Raw genomic sequence first — 14,620 nt, forward strand, 5'->3', positions numbered from 1 at the left:
ACTCACATGCCGCACTGTCCAATAGGCCCCACTTCTTCAGAGATGACTTGAAGCGTCCGACGCCTGAGCGCAGACGGTTCAGTGAGGTCCATATATGGCGTGGCATGTCTTCTCCTTTTACACCGCCTCCTGGGTCCCGGATGTATCGTTGCATGCGGGAGGGCCCAGCCGTCTCCCACGTCTGTTTCCAGGATGCTGCCAGCCAGGCGTCTCTGGACAAGTCCTCAGGGATAGACTGTAGCATCTCTTGTGCTGCCTTGTTGTAGGGATGGCGAGACTTAAGCCTGCATGGTTGTGCCGGTGTTGTTGTGGCTTTGTGTAGGATGTGCCAGTCATGCTTCTGGGCTTTTCTTGCCAGGGCGAGGGTAGCCGCATCCCGTCGGAGACTGGCTGGGGCGATTCCAGCTAGGACTGGCAGGTAGGACACAGGGGTGGGTTTCAGACAACCAGTAACTATACGGAGGGCGCTGTTGATGACAGTATCTACCTTGTTCACATGTGGACTTCTGCTCCAGGCTGGGGCGCAGTATTCTGCTACGGGTAAGACCAGGGCTTGCGTGGATATGCGTAGGGTCGGGGGGGAAGCTCCCCAAGTCGAACCCGCCAGGCGGCGGATGAGCGAGACCCTTGCTGTTGTCTTGGCCTTCACTTCATCCAGGTGTTGCTTGTAGGACAGTGTCCGGTCAAAGCATACGCCGAGGTACTTGGGGGCTTGCTGGAACTCCAGGCGGTTGTTGCCAACATGCACGTCCAGTTCCCTTCTTGCTTCCCGATTGTTAAGGTGGTAAGCTGCAGACACTGTCTTGCCCATGCTGAGCTGAAGGTGCCACTTCTGGAGGTAGTCTGCCAGGATGCCCATGTCTCGGTTGAGGCCATCTTCCATGTTGGGCGTCGAAGCATGATGGCCAAGTTGTCCGCATAGCCATACTTGGTAGATGTTGTATCCGGCAGGTCGTGAATGTATATGTTGAACAACATTGGTGAGAGGACGGAGCCTTGCGGGACACCGTTCTTCAACTTTCTGAGCCTGCTGGTCCGGCCATCGCTGGTCTGTAGGATGAAGCTACGGTTCGATAGCATCTCCATGATGAACCTCACCATGTGCCAGTCCGGGATTGTCCTCAACAGTTTCAGATGTAGTCCACGGTGCCACACGGTGTCATAGGCGGCTGTCAGGTCCAGGAATACTACTCCAGCTTTTTCGTTGTCCTGAAAGCTGTCCTCGATGTCCTGAGTGAGTAACATTACCTGATCCACTGTTGACCTGCCTCGGCGGAAGCCGGCTTGTTCCGGTGGGAGTTGTGGGTCCACCACTGGCTCGATGCGGCTGTGAATCAGCCTCTCCAGGATCTTATATGGGACACAGAGCAGAGAGATGGGCCTGTAGGACTTTGGGTCTTCGGCGGGTTTGTTCGGCTTTGGCAAGGCTATGATGGAAGCACGGCGCCAGGTGTTTGGGAGCTTCGACCTCCGGAAGCATGATGAGAAGACTGGTGAAAGAAAAATGGCAGATTATCGTCCTGGCTCATATACTTCTGGCTGGCCTACACGCCTGCCACACCTCTCCGTTCTGCCACCACAGGATGCCTGGCGCATCCCCCTGTCAGGTCCTATGTCTCTGCTTCCTAGTACTTTCCTGGTTCCCCGTTTCTATTTATTTTCTGAGTCATGTTTTGGGTTTGCCCTGTTCGCGTACCACGCCCTCCGCACCTGATTTGTGTTTCCTCATGTTTCATTACATTCACCTGATCCTCATCGTCTCCTCACTAGTCTTGTATTTAAGCTTGCCTGTTTCTTTGTCCTTTGCCAATTGTCTTGCTCCTTGCCTTCATGCTTGCATCTTGTTCTCTGATGTTTATTTCCCAATTTCTGTTCCTGTCTTACCTGTCCACTTCCTAGCCCGCTCCTCACTCATTCGTCCTGATCCAGTCCCTAATTCCCAGCCCATGGTACTCTACCCATCTCCATTCCTGCCGAGAGGTTGGACTGATCTCTTGGTTACGAGCCTCTCCTGTGTCTGACTTTATCGCTTGCCTGCTCTCCATTGCCCTGTCTCCCAGGATTCTGACCCTTGCCTGTCTCTTCATGACGAACTGTTTATCCTGTCTTGTTCCGTTTACTGCCGATTGAACCTGGACTATCTAACCTTGAAAATAAATCTATTTTCTACCAGTCTGCAGTTAGTTCCAGATAGTCTATTTGTGACACCCCGCATCTGCACTTGCACTTCTCGGTCACGAGTGCTGGTTATTCAGACCCCACGGTGGTGGAACGACCTCCCTGTAGGGATCAGAACAGAATGCCTTCAAGCACAGACAGAAGATGCACCTCTCCCCACAACTCCCTACCACCCTGTCATTTCTAATTGACTATGCTAGCTGTTGTTGAAGTTCTCACAATTGTGTATACCTGTTTAATTATTACTTGGGTTGAAAACCTATGCTGACTATATTATCAGTGGATGAAGTGCACCTTCATGAATTTATATCCAATCAAATTCATTATTTTAATTTCCATGAATATTGTGCAGGTCGCATTCGCAATTTCCATAGACTCTACAAATATAATGGATTGCACTTCCCGGTCAAGACTGCTGTCTATTCTCTGACCGCCTTCAAGTGCAGACTGAAGATGCACCTCTTCAAGCTGCACCTCTCCCTGCCTCTCCCTACCCCCCTGTAATTTCTAGTTGACTATGTTACCTGTTATTGTAGTTCTCACAATTGTGTATACAGTAGTATGCAAACATTTGGGCACTCCAAGTCAAAAAGCCTTTTACAATTCATATCTTGGTGAACAGAAGCAAACCTCTGTGTGGTATCAGTTAAACATGACACATTTCCTCAAATTGTTTGTGATCTCTCCACAGATTTTCAGTAATATTCAAGTCTGGGGACTGTGGTGGCCATTCCAAAACCTTCATCCGTCTTTCCTGGTGGTACTTTGGATCATTGTCTTGCTGGAATACCCAACTTCAATGTCTGGACTGGCCTTTGAACGTTAGCTTTTATGATATCTGGTGGAATCCATTCTTCCTTCCACTCGCACAAAATTTCCTGTTCCCCCAGCTGCGCTACAACCCCAAAGCATTATGGATCCACCTCCATGCTTCACAGTTGGCAAGGTGTTCTTCTTTCCAAAAGCCTTCACCCTTTTTCTCCAAACATAACTTCTTTGGGCGTGGCCAAAAAGTTCCATTTTGGTTTCATCAGTCCAAAGCACAGCTTCAGGCTTCAGGCAGTCCGGTTCTGAAGTTTTCTTTTGCATACTTCAGATGCGTTGAATATTGTTTATTGTTTGTATTGAGGTCCTTCTTTCTGGCAACTCTGCCATGAATCTCTTTGTTGTTTAAAGTATGTTGTGTTGTTGCCCTTTGACCAGCTAGATCTGTATTTGCTACTCTTTTTTGCAGCTCTTTTGCAGTAATGTGTGTGTTCTTCTGAACATTTCTCACCAGTTCTCAGGCCATTCTATATGAATCTTTCTTGGTGTTCCAAACCTTGCCTTGACTTCAACTGTTTCAATTATATTCCATTTTCTAAAAATGTTTCTGACAGTGGAAATAGGTACATTGGAAGAGTTTTTGTAGCTACTTTAGTTTGCTCATGTAAGCCATTTATTTTTGTTCCTGCCTGAGTATATAACCAGCATTGTGTTCCCTCACAGTTTTAATCCTTTGTCATCAGATGAATCTACAAGGCCCAAGTCCTTATCTTCGTGGTCCATCTTTCCTAGATTCCTAAATTCCTTTAGGGTCTTTCAGCGCACTTGCTGGTTATGGTTATGCACTTTGTTGTACGTCACTTTGGAAAATGCCAAAAATTGAATGTCATGTAATGTATTGATTTGGAGAAACTTATATCACCTGATGTGAGGCGTCTGTCATTTGTGCGATCGGAAATTCATTGAATAGATAGGAATGGGTCAGGAGACCAGGTTTGATTGGATACCTGCTGTGCTTTTGTTGCACTGGTGTTTCCATCTGGTATTCATTTCTTCTCTGGCAGCACAACACCCTGTAAAACTGAATTTTCATAGGCTCAGATGGGCTCCGTGATTCACAGACGATGAGTGTCACATCCATTTTCATTCTGCTTTCTCTCACTGTCTCCAGAGTTCTTCATGGATGGGCTGGGAGAATTACTGGTGGCCATTTGTCCTGAGGTCGGCCTTAACCACCAGCGTCGAAGGGCGAATGCTGCATATCGCAAATTTCGGAAGCCACCCAAAAGTGATACCGACAACAAACTGTATCTCCACTTCTTCAAGAATCGTCTGAAATGTATGAAGTGGTAAAAAAAAACTTGGATTAAAGGCATAGATATGAGTACTTTGAAAACATTGTATATTTACAACTTTTATGTCCTTTGCTTATATTTCCTGAAAAAATGCATATGTTAACAACACAATCATGTTAGAATCCTTTGAACAGCTTTCTGCACTGGATTTTCAATACTTTTTCAATTCATTTTTGCCCCTAATCTCAGTTTTGTTTTTATCTGAAGCCCAGTGTTTTGATCTTTCACTATGTATTTTAAAGAGAAAAACATAAATATTTGTTTTCCAATTTCCAATTTGTTTTCCAATTATTTAATTAAAAAAAGAATAGAATTCATGACATTTACTACAAAATTTTATATAAGCAAATGTTGAGGAAATATTTTTTGTCTCTTTTCCTCCTCGACCCTTTTACGTAGGTGAAGTTGTTTTGGCAGCAAAATATTAAGACTCAGTAGTTGCTCATTATAAATCTTTAGTTAAAAATAAAACAGATTAATCCGGGGAGTCTGTGCGCTCCAGAATACTTCCAGAGATCAGAGAATTCCAAAGTAACAGTAGGAAGTATCCTAGTCTTTATACATTATAGCTAACCAATCATTTGTCATAAATCATCACATTGTCTCTCTTAACCCGCCTTAATATTTTCTGTCACTCTATGAAAGCTGAGCTGTCTTAACCTTTCGCCTATATAATGATGCAGGCAAATTGAGCTGGTGATCACTAACTCAAAACATGTCTTTGCAAAGACCCACATCTCTTGGGCTGCATCACAGAGTCAAAACAGGCCGCATCCAATGCCATGGTTTGTAAACACCTGATTAAGTGTTCTCTGCACTTTCATTAAACAGACTGTACTTTGCAGCTCAATGTGTTTTAACAGACACACAGTTCTAATTGCTCAAGACTTATTCATTTTAACATGATTAATAATAATTCTTCAAACAGTATGGCTTATCATTGTAGTACTAAACAGCATTTGAAATATAGTATAGAGATATATAGTAACATTTAGGAAAGGGTATTTTTGCAGATGATTCTGAAAGTATTTAAATCAAACTTCATCATTCCTGATTTTCAATAAGGGCATTTTGATCAAACTTCAACACAAATATAAGTATGCTATTTATCTTATTATCTAATACAAAATATACCTGTCCCATGCCAGGGGGCATCATTCCCATTGCAACTGCAGCAATGCTTGTAAATAATGTCTTTTCAATTTACGTTACTTGGCAACCATGGGAACATACAGTTGCATGTATTATTGTCATTATTGTACTTCTTTTTTACAATCTTCTCAACCTGTAGCTGTCTGAAGAGAGCACAAGGAGAGGGAGAGGTAGGGGAGGGTGACAGGCAGGTGGAAGTGCAAACACTTTTTTTAGTTGTTGATATGCAAATTATTTACAAACTATCGGCAAACTGAACGTAGCTAAAGAATGTACCTTGCATGGGTTTGCAGGGGCAGCCTGTTGAGCACCACCCACATGCTCACTGCGAGCCGGACTCTCTCAATCCCATTCTTCCTGTCTCTCCACACTGAGGATTGTCTCCTGCTTAGTCTAATCAACTGTATAAGAGCATCTGCCAAATGCCAATAATGTAATGTAATGTAATAGGACATGGTGAAAAAACCTTTCCTCCCATTCCGTATGGAAGTGGTAAGTTCCCGGCTTCTTATTTGGTACTTTATTATTTTAATTTTATTTCACCTCTATTTTCCGAGGAAATAGTCCCATTGAGTCCTGTCCAAAATGGCTTAAAATATAACAAATAGCATAGATTGTGCATTGCACACAGCAATACACAGAAGAACATATAGAAACATTCATTCATTCATTCATTATCCTAACCCCCTTATCCTGAACAGGGTCGCAGGGGGGCTGGAGCCTATCCCAGCATACATTGGGTGAAAGGCAGGAATACACCCTGGACAGGTCGCCAGTCCATCTCAGGGCACACACACCATTCACTCACACACTCATGCCTAGGGGCAATTTAGACTCTCTAATCAGCCTAACCTGCATGTCTTTGGACTGTGGGAGGAAACCGGAGTACCCGGAGGAAACCCATGCAGACACGGGGAGAACAAGCAAACTCCGCACAGAGAGGCCCTGGCCGACAGGGATTCGAACCCAGGACCACCTTGCTGTGAGGCGGCAGTGCTACCCACTGCACCATCCGTGCCGCCCCATAGAGTAACAATTTAGGCTAAAACGAGTAAAAACATTTAGGCAAAACAAGTGCATACAGTGTCCATTATATCACCGATAAGCAGTTTAAAATGTATAAGAATTTATACCATGCTGAGGGAGCAGCATAGCTGAAATCTTTTTCAGCAAGAACAGTACGCACTTTTGGAACATTAAACAAAATTAAGTCATGTGATCTCAATGCATATGAATTTGTGTTTGTCCACTTTAGCAAAGAACTTAATTACAGTGGGAACTGACCAAGGACAGCTTTATAAATCAGAATGAACCAATGATATTGCCTACGGGCCGTGAGGGCAGTTCGGCTTTCTGATACAGGGTACAGTGATGTGTGCAATAAGTAGAGTCAGTCATGAACCTTAATGCTGCATGATAAACACTGTCCAATATGCTTAAATAGGATTTACTTACGTGCTTGTAATATGCTTGTAATATGCTTGATAATCAATCACTGACAAATATGTTACCATTACAAGTTGTTTTCTGGCATAAAATGAAAAACATGCCCTGTTTCCATAAAAGAAACCAAATTTCAATCAAAAGTTTTTCAACATGATTTGTGAAAGAAAGTTGACAGATCAAATTAAATCCTAAGTACTTACCTTACGTATTTACCTGCTCTATTAATTTATTTTTTCGGGTTTCTGGGTGGCCAGAAGGGCTGCGGCTTTGGCAGTCGCTGAAGCAAAAACCCGGGTATTGGAGGAGTTCGGGGAGGCTATGGAGAAGGACTTTCGGTTGGCCTCGAGGAAGTTCTGGCAAACCATCAGAAAGGGAAAGCAGGGCTTGTCTCAGGCTGTTTTCAGCAGGGGAGGAGAACTGCTGACCCGGACTGGGGATGTTGTCGGGCGGTGGAAAGAGAACTTTGAGGAGCTCCTGAACCTGAACAACATGTCCTCTGTGGAAGAGGCAGAGCCCGAAGACTCTGGGAAATCTGCACCTATATCCCTGGCGGAAGTTGCTGAGGTAATCAAAAAGCTCCTCAGCGGCAAGTCGCCGGGTGTGGATGAGATTCGCCCTGAGATGCTGAAGGCTCTGAACATTGTTGGGCTGTCTTGGCTGACATGCCTCTTCAGTGTCGCGTGGAGGTCAGGGACAGTACCTGTAGAGTGGCAGACCGGGGTAGTGGTTCCCATTTTCAAGAAGGGGGACCGGAGGGTGTGCTCCAATTATCGGGGTATCACACTCCTCAGCCTCCCTGGGAAAGCTTACTCTAGGGTGCTGGAAAGGAGGCTCCGACTGATGGTCGAACCTCGGATTCAGGAGGAGCAATGTGGCTTCCGTCCTGGTCGTAGAACAGTGGACCAGCTCTTTACCTTGACGGGGTTGCTGACGGGGTCATGGGAGTTCGCCTATCCAGTCCACATGTGCTTTGTGGACTTGGAGAAGGCTTTCGACCGTGTCCCCCGGGGAACCCTGTGGAGGGTACTGCGGGAGTATGGGGTACCGGGGCCGTTGTTACGAGCCATCCGGTCCCTGTATAACCAAAGTGAGAGCTGTGTCCACTTCCTCAACACAAAGTCAAGCACTTTTCCAGTGGGTGTTGGACTCCGCCAAGGTTGCCCCTTGTCATCGGTCCTGTTTGTGATATTCACGGACAGGATCTCAAGGCGCAGCCGAGGTGATGAGAGTGTCCGGTTTGGTGACCTCAGAATTGCGTCTCTGCTTTTTGCGGATGACATGGTTCTGCTGGCTCCATCAGACCGTGACAGTCACGCACTGGAGCGGTTTGCAGCCGAGTATGAAAAGGCCGGGATGAGAGTTAGCACCTCCAAGTTTACAAACCATGGCATTGGATGCGGCCTGTTTTGACTCTGTGATGCAGCCCAAGAGATGTGGGTCTTTGCAAAGAGATGTTTTGAGTTAGTGATCACCAGCTCAATTTGCCTGCATCATTATATAGGCGAAAGGTTAAGACAGCTCAGCTTTCATAGAGGTGCCTGGTTCTCTGCCGGAAAACGGTGGATTGCTCCCTCCAGGTTGGGAATGAGTCATTGCCCCAAGTGAAGGAGTTCAAGTATCTCGGGGTCTTGTTCACGAGTGATGGTAGAAGGGAGTGTGAGATCGACAGGCGGATCGGGGCAGCGTCAGCAGTAATGCGGGCGTTGCACCGGACCGTTGTGGTGAAGAGGGAGCTGAGCCGGAAGGCAAAGCTCTCGATTTACCTGTCGATCTACGTCCCAACCCTCACCTATGGTCACAAGCTTTGGGTAGTGACCGAAAGAACGAGATCGCGTATACAAGCGGCCGAAATGAGCTTCCTCCGTAGGGTGGCGGGGCTCAGCCTTAGAGATAGGGTGAGGAGCTCGGACACCAGGAGTAGAGCCGCTGCTCCTTCGCGTCTAAAGGAGCCAATTGAGGTGGTTCGGGCATCTGATCAGGATGCCTCCCGGGCGCCTCCCTTTGGGAGGTTTTCTGGGCTCGTCCAACTGGGGTAGACCCAGAACCCGCTGGAGAGATTATATATCTCTCCTGGCCTGGGAACACCTCAGGATCCCCCAGGAGGAGCTGGAATGCATTGCTGGGGAGAGGTCTTTAAGTCAATCAAGTGGTCAAGTGGCAGATGTCATAGGGAGGAGGGATGTAAATTAGAAAAATCTGATGGGCTAATAAAGAATGCATTTTATTTTGAATGGCGTGATGCCTTTGCGATTGCGATCAGCGTATTTGGCACCCCTGCTTAAGGATTAATATAAGTGGATGAATATAGGGTATCAAGCTGAAATCTTGGAGAGGGGAAGAAGCTTATTAGCCTTTCCCCCCTTTTTAGCATTGTTTCAGTTTGCCTAGCAAGTCCTATTTTATGGACTTAATAGGCCTACAAGTTTTTGTAGAATTCAAAAAAAGTTACACACTATTGTTGCCTATTCTCCAAGAATTGCTGACTATGAATAAATCTACTTTTCTTTCCTCATTGTAAGTGTAGATTGATAGATAGATAGCTTGACATGGGCCTGTAACACCACAAACTAACCTAAATTAACATATAAAATGTTGGTAGGATATGAAACTCTTCACACATCACATTATAAATTCCATTTTTCATGACACTGAGTTCAGGAATAGTCAGTCTACACAAATTTCTTAATTAACAACATTGTTCAAGCGTACGAACTGCATTGGTGCCAGAATAAATGTGACAAAATATATTGTGTTATGGAGGTGGAAAAAGACAGGTATTTCAGGGAGACTATACACTTTCATTTTTATGAGAAGATACCAGCGTTATGGATGTGATTTTCATGCTCAGACTGACATTACTGTGGAATTGCCCATAAATTAACAATAATTTCACTCAAACCTTTCAAGAAAGGTTTCAAGAAAATTATTTGAATGGTTTATTTGATCATATTTAGCCAAAACAACAAAAAGCAAAAGACAAAAGACAAGGAAATTCATATTTTCCCAACTAAAAACAAGCAATGGCTTTTTTCTCCAAAAACAAATGACACCTGCCCTCTACAGTCGTCCCAGGTGGCGGCACGAGTACCTTGACATTATTAGCCAAATACTATACATTTGTCATTCCCACAACAGGCATTCCCAACACAAATTTGGCTGTGATGGTAATGCCAGGATGTGGTGGAAATGACTAGATGCTTTACCTCACCAGTCATGTCCCTATAGAAAACTTGCAAATCCAAGAAAATCATTGATATTGATGCAGAACATGCTCTCATCAACACAATGAGCTCCGGTGGCCCCAACAGATTATTTTGGCCAATGAGAGATGACATCATATGGTATCGATCAAGGAACGTCCCGGACAGATTAAATATTGCGATGTAAGCTGCCTATGTTCAACTGAGAAAAACAAACAAAATATGACCGCTCATCTTTTCAGTTGGGGGTAAGACAACAAACATACACAAGAAAAATAAAGAAAAATACAAACATAAAGTAAAAGCAAAGAGAAAAAAACTTTTACATTTTCTTCCAAATAGCTATTCCAAATAGCTGTTCCCATTTACTACATTGAATTTTATACGGTCACAAGCGGAAAAAAATATGTTCTGTGGTTTCTACACTCACCAAGCACTTTATAAGGAACATTTTTACTTAATTACACCTACTAATTCATGTGATTATATAAATAGCCAAATGTGTGGCAACAGTGCAATGATACAATCATGTAGATATGGGTCAGGAGCTTCAGTTAATGTTCAGATCAACCATCAGAATGGCGAATAAATCTGATCTAAGTAACTTTGACCATGGAATGATTGTTGGTGCCAGACAGGGTGGTTTGAGTATCTCCGAAACTGCTGATTTCCTGGGATTTTCACACACATTATCTAGAGTTTGCAGAAAAAAAGGCATCCAGTGAACAGCATTCTTTTTTTCTGCAGGCAAAAACACCTTGTTAATGAGAGAGGTCAGTGGAGAATGGCCAGACTGGTGAAAGCTGACAGGAAGGTGACAGTAACGCATTGTAACAGTGGTATGCAGAAGAGCACCTCTAAACATACAATGTGTCAAACCTCTGGCATAGGCTACAGCAGCATACGACCCATAAGTCCGAATAAATACCTAATAAAGTGCTCATTGAGTGTAGGTCCTAAATATATCATTTCTGCAGATTTTCAGTACTTGATGCATTTCAGGTGATTCTTGACAAAGTGGAGGTACATTTTCTTGGTGGTCTCACTCTTGGGTGGATATCGGTATTTGTGATATTGGGGATGTTGCATCTGCCCTCGTTTAAACTGGTGGCCGGTGGAGATTATGGGACAACTTGCCACAAGCAGCTGTCCCAGTCCATCGATGAAGAAGTCTGCCAAACAAAGACAGCAGAGGAGTAAGGAGATGGGGAAAAAGAAACAAGGGAGATTATTTGTGGTGAAGAGTAGGGAAAGGTCCCTCATCTGAAAAAAGATGAAGATCAGACTCAGTCTGCCACAGAGATGGTCAGCATTACCTCTTGTGGTCTGAGTGTTAAATATAAACATGAAATATAAATACAGGAATTAAATATCTGCACAATTTATGCACATCTAGACCTAGACTGGGTCGTAACATACATTTTGGCTTGTCCGGGATCGGCTTCAAAAGTATTAAAGGAAAAATAATGAAGCAAAATAACAAATGATGACTCAATCGAAGGATGCAATTCAGCTGGATACACTAACTGACTAGAGGCACTACATGGCAAGCAGAGGGGCAAAGCAGAGTCAGGGTGGGTGGACTGGGTCTGGCTCGAGTGATGCACTGGGGTGAGCAAAACCAAACATGAAAAGTGGTTAGGCAAGAGTCGAATTAGCAATGGCCATACACAAAATCCAAGGGTTCGCAGAGCTAGTCTACCGAGATCAGTACAACCAGCTTTTAAAATAATTCAATTTCTGGCAAACTGGAAGTAAAACAAAGATAATTGTACATCCACCAAAGAGGCATAACTGCAAACACCAAAGCTTACGACAGAGGTAGTGAATACTAACATATTTAATTTTTCTTTTTGTCCAACTAATCAGTGAGTGGCATTGGCATAACAAGCGAGAGGTCCTCCATTGCCTGGATTCATCTCAATCAATACCCCTCAATCAATACCCCTTTCTCTTTCTGCTGGTGCCAAGCAGCCAAAAGAAATGCCATGCTATGATTGGCCTATGCAGCCCCTGAGAAGACATCATCCAAAATACTGGACTGGCGGACAGTAAATACAACAGATGGAAGTCCTTTGTCACATGCTTGCAATGCCAGGAGGGAATGACAAGGCTTCGGAAAGGACACAAAACCTGAATGCCTGAAAAGCTGAATTTTCTTGAGCAAGAAAACATCAGCGGATCCATTCTGAAAAAAAATTTCCGGAAAGCCTTACATATAAATGATTGACCTGTGGATCCACCTCTTCCCATCTGCTAGGCATCAGCCACATTTGTAACTGATGTGGCTTCAAACTGACATTTACAGGAACAAGGACATTCCATCTGCCTAATTCTTTTCTTTTTCTTGCCACTTTTCCTAGCATCTGCCAATGGGTGGAGTTTTGATTAGAAAAAGGAGAAAATGAGCCCAGGGTCTCTGCTGTTTCCAGATTCAAATACACCCCTGGCTCCCAACTAAAGCAAATTTTACAGATTACCTGACGCTTGGCCTTACCTGAGTGACCCACTCTTTTCAGCAGTGGGTCGAAGCCCACCTTCCGCACCGCGTCAGTCCGAGCCAGGAAGAAGTTGATCACCACAGAAGTGAAGAAGCAATCTGGGAATCCTGGAATTGGCTGGTAGGTCCCTTTCACTTTACGCAAACAGCCACCTTCCTCATCTCCATCCTCGAGGACCAACATGTGAGAAAACGTGGTTGAGCGTACTGAACCACCCACCTGCCGAAATAGGAAAGGATTAAAAAATATTTTTATCTCATTATCACTGCACAGCTCAGGTATGTAATTTTTTTTCAAATGCATTCACTGTACAGTATCTCATTATCACTGTACTGTATCTCATTATCACTGTACAGCCCAGGTATCTCTATCACTGTACTGTATGTCATTATCACTGTACAGTATCTCATTATCACTGTACTGTATCTCATTATCACTGTACAGTATCTCATTATCACTGTACTGTATCTCATTATCACTGTACATCCCAGGTATCTCAACTGGCAACTGTATGCTATATGGCAACTGTAGGCAAAAGATGGTTAATTGTTATGTCATTGTTATAGCAGTACTTGTTATCACTGTTTGAAGAGAATAGATGTCCACTACTTCATTCTTTGGCAGAAATGTATTTCTTACCACATCCAGTTCAGGCATAGACTCCATGATTTCTACAAATTTCTCAATCTTGGTTTTGTCTGTGAACTCAAAGTCGTCATCCACCCACAGAAAGTACTTTGTGGTGACCTGAGAAATGACAAGGTTCCTTCCAGCAAACCAACCCTACAGCGTAAAAACAGAGAACTGCATTAGGATGGGGGTTGTCTTTATTTCTTCAACAACATGAACCAATATTTGGGGTATCCTTACAGTAAAACTAATATACTGTATGCATTCACTCAAATTAGGGTTGGCAATGAATGACAGCCATTAAAAATGGTTGAGACATTGTGATGTGAAAGGTGATGTTTATAAAGATTTTACATAAGTCAAACAACAGTGCATTTTAATAAAACTTATAATGAACAAGTGGTATTTTATTTGTAGATACAATGACATAGTTACTGCTTTGCATCCCTTTGTTGAAAAAAAAAGCAAGAAGCTAAGCTTTTAAATTGACAAACGGTAGTCTAACATGAAGTAGTCAGCTAAAATTGCACGACACTGTTACAAAAAACTGGAACAGCGGCATTTGCCGTTGAAAAATGCCATGTTGGAGATCACAGAACATGGCAAAGTCATCTTGCAGCATATTGGACAGCACAATCCAAACCTAAATGAACATTTAATTTGCCTACATAGGGTAAGAGTTTACTTCACAGCTGACGTTACCTTTGATTGACCAATTACCTTCTGGACCCCCTAACAATGTTACTTTCCTCTTCTCCCCACTCTGGGCGTCTGCCCGGAGCACTAGCCCAACTTTTCCTGCGCACCCCCTCCTGGCCCGGAGCTCCAGCCTAAGACCAGCCGTACAAATCCCTCCTGCCACTGCTGATTCAGCTGTAGCATCAAGCCTGTCCCCTTGCCTGACAGTGCCACCCATTGGTGTTCCTGCCATCCCTCAACCTCATCTGGGCTTCAAGTTATTGGACATTTATGTAGTTTTATTAATCTGGTTTCGTTTAAAACCATTGTTTCTACAAACCGGTGTCCAGCAGCAGATGGGTTCCCCGACTGAGTCAGGTTCTGCTCAAGGTTTCTTCCTGTCGCCAGGGAGTTTTTCCTTGCCACTGTTGCCCTAGGCGTACTCGTGGGGCCGGGTTTCTCTGTAAAGCTGCTTTGCGACAAAGGCCCTTTGTAAAAAGCGCTATACAAATAAAAATTGATTGACTTAATTGAATGACCTTTATGTAGCAGACCTATCCAGAGTGATGCACAACAATGTACAATGTATGTTGCTCTGGGTGGGGCCGACTAATGCATATGCCAATTACACCTGATCGGTATGTGCAATACAGCAGCCCGTAACATCCCCACACCCAGGAGTAGCCTAACGTGAAAACATCAGTGCACATAATTA

The 14,620-nt window shown here is 44.0% G+C and overlaps 2 protein-coding genes across 2 annotated transcripts in view; one reads left to right on the top strand and one right to left on the bottom strand.

Moving 5' to 3' along the window:
• The window catches only part of LOC133114205 (beta-1,4 N-acetylgalactosaminyltransferase 2-like), a 50,876-nt gene extending 46,580 nt beyond the window's left edge, over nt 1–4,296 (top strand). The window contains exon 10 of the mRNA XM_061223374.1: nt 4,115–4,296. Coding sequence (XP_061079358.1) covers nt 4,115–4,296 — 182 coding nt within the window. The remainder of the gene's footprint in view (nt 1–4,114) is intronic.
• Nucleotides 4,297–9,818: 5,522 nt separating this feature from the next.
• LOC133115457 (beta-1,4 N-acetylgalactosaminyltransferase 2-like) overlaps nt 9,819–14,620 on the bottom strand; it is a 29,519-nt gene continuing 24,717 nt past the window's right edge. Inside the window, exons 9-11 of the mRNA XM_061225364.1 lie at nt 13,237–13,380; nt 12,594–12,816; nt 9,819–11,268 (exon numbers count right to left, since the gene is read on the bottom strand). Of these exons, the coding sequence (XP_061081348.1) occupies nt 11,078–11,268; nt 12,594–12,816; nt 13,237–13,380 (558 nt within the window). The 3' untranslated portion in view covers nt 9,819–11,077. The remainder of the gene's footprint in view (nt 11,269–12,593; nt 12,817–13,236; nt 13,381–14,620) is intronic.

This window comes from Conger conger, chromosome 16 (genome assembly GCF_963514075.1).
Source record: "Conger conger chromosome 16, fConCon1.1, whole genome shotgun sequence".
Classification (NCBI taxonomy): domain Eukaryota; kingdom Metazoa; phylum Chordata; class Actinopteri; order Anguilliformes; family Congridae; genus Conger; species Conger conger.